Source organism: Geospiza fortis, unplaced genomic scaffold (assembly GCF_000277835.1).
Source record: "Geospiza fortis unplaced genomic scaffold, GeoFor_1.0 scaffold516, whole genome shotgun sequence".
NCBI classification, from domain to species: domain Eukaryota; kingdom Metazoa; phylum Chordata; class Aves; order Passeriformes; family Thraupidae; genus Geospiza; species Geospiza fortis.
In genome coordinates this window covers 22,924-28,689 of record NW_005054721.1, presented here as the reverse complement: position 1 = coordinate 28,689, position 5,766 = coordinate 22,924, and the positions used below count along the sequence as shown (strand labels likewise).

The 5,766-nt window shown below is 47.3% G+C and overlaps 1 protein-coding gene across 1 annotated transcript in view; it reads left to right on the top strand.

Annotated features, from left to right (window-relative positions):
* Positions 1–5,240, top strand: part of LOC102036168 (interferon-like) — an 8,638-nt gene extending 3,398 nt beyond the window's left edge. Inside the window, 1 exon segment of the mRNA XM_031065260.1 lies at positions 5,107–5,240. Within this exon segment, the coding sequence (XP_030921120.1) occupies positions 5,107–5,240 (134 nt within the window).
* Positions 5,241–5,766: the final 526 nt, after the last annotated feature.

The window sequence follows — 5,766 nt, the reverse complement described above, 5'->3', positions numbered from 1 at the left end:
TGTTGTTCCATCTTTCTGCATTATCCACCATGTGCAACCTGGTCCCTGAGCAAAGACAACCCCACAAATGGGTTTATTTGTATTCAAGGCAGAATTGATCCAAACTGTCTTCTCTAACAAACCTCTGACACGCACCACTAGGACTTTGTCTACTATATGCAGGGGCTCAGATTGGGCAGGGCCTGCTCGGTTGGTGGAACCTCAGGTGTTAACTAACCAGGTGGCCTTTGCTAGATGCTGCTCTCAGTTTTTGAAAGATTCCCCCACCCAATGCTTTCAAGATGGTTTTTAACAGTCCATTGTACCTCTCCATTTTGCCTGCAGCTGGTACATGGTAAAGGATATGGTACACCTACTCAATGCCATGTTCCCTAGCCTAGCTGTTGATAAGGCTGTTCTTGCAATGAGTCCCGTTGTCTGACTCAATCCTCAGGGATACCATGCCTCCAAAGGACTTGTTTTTCAAGGCCTAGGATGGTGTTATGGGCTGTAGCATGAGACACAGGGTAGGTTTCCAACCATCCAGTGGTGGCTTCTACCATTGTGAGGACATAGCGCTTACCTTGGTTTGTCTGGGGCAGTGTGATGTAATCAATCTGCCAGGCCTCTCCATACTTATATTAGGACCACTGCCCACCATACCATAGCGGTTTTACCTGCTTAGCTTGCTTGATAGAAGCACAGTCCCACCACCAGCCACAGACTGATTCAGACTGCACTAGAAAAGTGTAAGGCTCCAGAACATCTGCAGTACATCGATGACATCATTGTGTGGGGGAACACAGCAGCAGAGCTTTTTGAGAAAGGAGAGAAAACACTTCAGATTCTCCTGAAAGCCAGTTTCACCATCAAGAAGAGCAAAGTTAAGGGACCTGCTCGAGAGATCCAGGTCCTGGGAGTAAAGTGCCAAGATGGACGGTGTCAGATTCCCACCGATGTCATCAATAAGATCACAACAATGTCTCCACCAACCAACAAGAAGGAGTCCAAGCCACCTCAGAGGTAATAAGCACAGAAGCACAACTCTTCCCGGCACCCCGTCTACTGGTGCTGGAGTGGATGTTCAAAGCAAAGGTTCCCTCTACCCACCATGCCACCAATGCCACATAGAGCAAGTGGATTGCTCTCATCACACAGCGCGCCTGTATTGGAAAACAGAATCACCTAGGGATTTTGGAGATAATTACAAATTGACCTGAAGGTGAAAATTTTGGTCTCACTGATGAAGCGTGGAGTTTGTTATCAGAGACTGCACTTGCTCCCCGCATCCTTCTCACAGACCGTGTTGTCTGTAGTGGACAGTGGGAGAGAGCTCTCCTTTGCTTTTAGTTAGTTTTTTGCTAGCTGAGGCAGAGAAGTTCCCTGGACTGTGTTTTTTTCTTTTTCTTGTAACTGTTCAAACCTGGTCTGGACTGAAGAACCCAGACAAACACCAGAAGCTCACACCTGTGTCCCCCCAGGGCCGGGATGCTGCATTCCAGCACCAGAGGGACTGATAAGAGACTAAGTGAGCCCAGCTACACCTCATGAAAGGGACTTTTTGAGTTTGCCATCTCTTCTGAGCAGCAAGATGTTTCGTTGTTTAATATTGTTCATTTTTTCATGCTGGTGAATGCTTTGCCTGTTAAATAAAGTTTTTTCCACTTTTCTCCAAGGAAATTTTTTCCTGAACCAGTTGGGGGAGGGGCCACTTGAATTTGCTGTCTGGAGGGATCCCATTTGGAGGTTTTCTCCCAAATTTGCCCTAAGCCAAGAAACCCTCCAACCACCAACTTACAAATATCTGCCCCAGAAACTGTGCCCTTCACACTGTCCGCTCTGGTTTCGGCTGGGATAGAGTTCAGTTTTTCTTAGTAGCTAGTACAGTGCTGCTTTAGATTCAGTATGAGAAAATTATTGATATCACACTTGTTTTGGTTGTTGCTAAGTGATGCTTACCCTGAGTCAAGGATTTCTTTGAATCTCATGCTCTGCCAGGGCAGAAGTACACAACAGTCGGTGAGGGAGCATGTCCAGGACAGCTAATCTGGACTGGCCAAAGGGATATTCCATACCATAGAATGTCATGTCCAGTATACAGAATCATGGAATGGTTTGGGTTGGAAGGGACTTTAAAGATCATCTGGTTCCTACCCCCACCCCACCCCCTTGTGCCATGGGCAGGAACACCTTCCACTAGACCAGGCTGCTCAGAGCCCTGTCCAGCCTGGCCTTGAACACTTCCAGGGATGGGGCAGCCACAACTTCTCTTGGCAATCTGTTTCAGTACCTCACCACCCTCATAGGAAATAATTTCTTCCTATTATCCAATTTAAATGTACCTTCTTTCAGTTTAAAGCCATTACCCCTTGTCCTGTCACTCCATGCCTTTGTAAACAGACCCTCTCCAGCTCTTTTGTAGGCCCCCTTAATGTACTGAAAGGCTGCTACAAGGTCTCCCTGGAGCCTTCTCTTCCCAGGGTGAACAGCCCAAACTGTCTCAGTCTGTGTTCATAGGAGAAATGCTCCAGCCCTCTGATTATCTTCAAGGCCTCCTCTGGACTCACTCCATCAGGTCCACATCCTTCCTATGTTGGGGGCTCCAGAGCTGATTACAGTACTCCAGGTGAGATCTCACAAGAGCAGCGCAGACAGGAAGAATCGCCTCCCTTGACCTGCTGGTCATGCTTCTTTTCATGCAGCCCAGGGTACACTTGGCCTTCTGGGCTGCCAGTGCAAATTGCCGAGACATGTTGAGTTTCTCATCCACCAACATGTTAAAGTCCTTCTCCCCAGGGCTACACTCAATCCATTCTTTGCCTAGCCTATACTTGTGCTTGGAATTGCCTTGACTAAGGTGCAGGATCTTGCACTTGGCCTTGTTGAACTCTGAGGTTTGCACAGACCCACCTCTAAAGTTTGTCAAAGTCCCTCTGGATGGGATCCCTTCCCTGCAGCATGACAACTGCACTACACAGCATGGTGTCATCAATAAACTTGCTGAGGGTGCACTCAATCCCACTGTCCATGTTACCAACAAAGATGTTAAACAGCACTGGCCCCAATACCAACCTCTGAGGAACACTACTCATCACTGATCTCCACTGGGACATTGAGCCCTTGACTGCAAGTCTTTGAGTGCAACCATCCAGCCAAGTCCTTCTTTTATTGCCAATTGTAGTGGGTTGACCTTAGCTGGATGCCAGGTACCCACCAAAGCCTCTATCTCACTCCCCTCTGCAGCTGGACAGGGGAGAGAAAATATAACAAAGGTTTTATGAGTTGAGATAAGGACCAGGAGAGATCACAACCCAAATACCATCATGGGCAAAACAGACTTGAATTAGAGATGTTAATATCCCATGGGGTCACAGTCTCCTCTCAGGCTCCAGTGTGGGTCTCTTCTGCAGGCTGCAGGCGCATCTCTACATCCCCATGGATCTCCATGGGCTTCAGGGGCACAGCTGCTTCATCATGGTCTTCACCACAGGCTGCAGGGGAATCTCCGCTCCAGCACCTTGGCCACCTCCTCTCCCTCCTAGTCCAGTGACCTTGATGTCTGCAGAGTTGTTACTCTCACATGTTCTCACCCCGCTCTTCTCTGGCTGCAATTACAACTGCACAGTAACTTTTTCTTTCTTTTTAAATATGTTCTCACAGATGCGTTACCACCATTTCTGATTGACCCAGCCTTGACCAGCAGCACATCTGTCTTTGGAGCTGCCAAGGATTGGCTCTGCTGAACATGGAGAAAGCTTCTGGCTTCTTCTCACAGAAGTCACTCCAGCAGCTCCCCCACTACCAAAGATTGGCCATACAAACCCAATACAATGACATACCTACAGAAGCTTCTTTTTTTTTTTTTTGTTACCCTTGATGTTCTTGGACAGATTTACTTCTGCTAGTGCTTTAGATTTCCTAACCTGATTCCTGACTGCTCAATCTCTATTCCTCCCAGGCTACATGTCCCTACTTCCACCCTCTGTAGGCTTCCATTTTGTGTTTAAGTTTGTCCAGCAGCTCCTTCTTCATCCATGCAGGCTTCCTGGCATTTTTGCTTGATTCCCTCTTCATTAGGATGCATTGCTCCGAAGCTTAGAGGAGGGGATCCTTGAACATCAACCAGTTCTCTTGGACCTCCCTTCCAGGGCTTTATCCCATGAGACTTTACCAAGCAGATCCCCAAAGAGACCAAAGTCTGCTCTCCTGAAGTCCAGGGCAGTGAGCTTGCTGCTGCTCTAAGGTTCTCGATCTCCACCATTTCATGGTGTTATAGATGAGTAATGTAATAGTTGACTCTCACAATTAAGATATAGATATTATGCAGATGATAAAATGTATAGTGATGTTATTGCAATATTCCTCCCATAGTCCTCTTTCCCCTCCCCCTTGTAATAGCCTTAGTAGTCATATCCCAAGTCGTCTGTTCTGTTTATACTGGATATTATGTTCTGTGCCTTCAAGACTGGCTCTGAAGAGCCAAGTTTTGTTTTGTTTTGTTATCAGCCTGCTCACTCCCCCACCAGTCAGTGGGACACAGAGATGGGCAGTACATAGTGCTGCTTTTGCTTTTTGCGCTTGCTTTTGCTTTGCTCTTGGTCCTGCTTTGCTCTTGCTTTTGCTCCTGCTTGTTAGTCAGTTTAGCTAGGCAGTCTGAATTTTTCCTGGACTGTTTTTCTTTCCCTTTTCTTGGAACCACTCAAACCTGCTCCAGACTGGGACCTGGAAAACATTGAGAGTTTGCACTTTGTGGCCTGCGGCAGCCATTCCCAGCGCCGGAGGGACTGATAACAGAGCAATCACTCCCAGGAGAGACTTTCTGAATTTGTCATCTTTTTTCAGAGCGGTGAAAGAGTTTTGTCATCCAATATTGTTCATTTTGTGTGCTGAGGGGTGTTTTGCCTGTTAAATTAACAGGTTCTTTCCACTTCTCTCTGAGGAATCCTTCCTGAACTGGTTGGGGGGAGGGGTCGTGTGGGTTTGCTTTCTGGAGGGGTCTCCTTTGGAGGTTTTCTCCCAAATTTGCCCTAAACCAGGTCACTTATTTAGTCCTTTTGTTGTATTTTTGTTAAGGTTTAATAAACCTTTGTAATTTTAAGCAGTTATTTCTCACAATGATCACTGCAGCCCAGGCTGCCCTTGAGCTTCACATTCCCCATCAGCCCCTTCTTGTTGGCGAGAACAAGGTTCAACATAGCACCTCTCCTTGTTGGCTCCTCTATGACTTGGAGGAGGAAGTTGTCATCAACATATTCCTGTAAACTCTTGGATTGCTTGTGCCCTGCTGTGGTGCTGTCCTTCCAGCAGATGTCGGGGTGAAGTCCCCACCCCGATGATGACCAGGGCTTGTGAATGTGAGGCCGCTCCTATCTGTCTATAGAGGGCCTCATCAGTTTGGTCTTCCTGGTCAGGCAGCCTGTAGCAGACCCCCACTTTAACGTCACCAGTCCCTGCCCTGAACAACTGCAGAATCCAAAAAAACTGGTAAAAGATTTGGAAAACCTGTCTGTCACTGTTGTGGGTTAGGATTTTTCCTTTTTTTTTTTTTTTCTCTCAGGGAATTTTGTCCCATTTGTTACCTAGGAGATGATAATGACTGGTACTTAAGAGACAAAAGAAGTGGCCAAAGTGGGGGAAGGGTGCAGCTGGCTGCTCTCTTAGTTGGGGGGGTTTTCTCTTGGGGAGGGCAGAGATACCTTGAGATTTTGGCTGGAGGGTGAGGGGCTGGGCTCAGCTTCTCTCTCTTGCTCTCGGGATCAGAGTGGAGACAGGTGGGGTTTAGTGCCA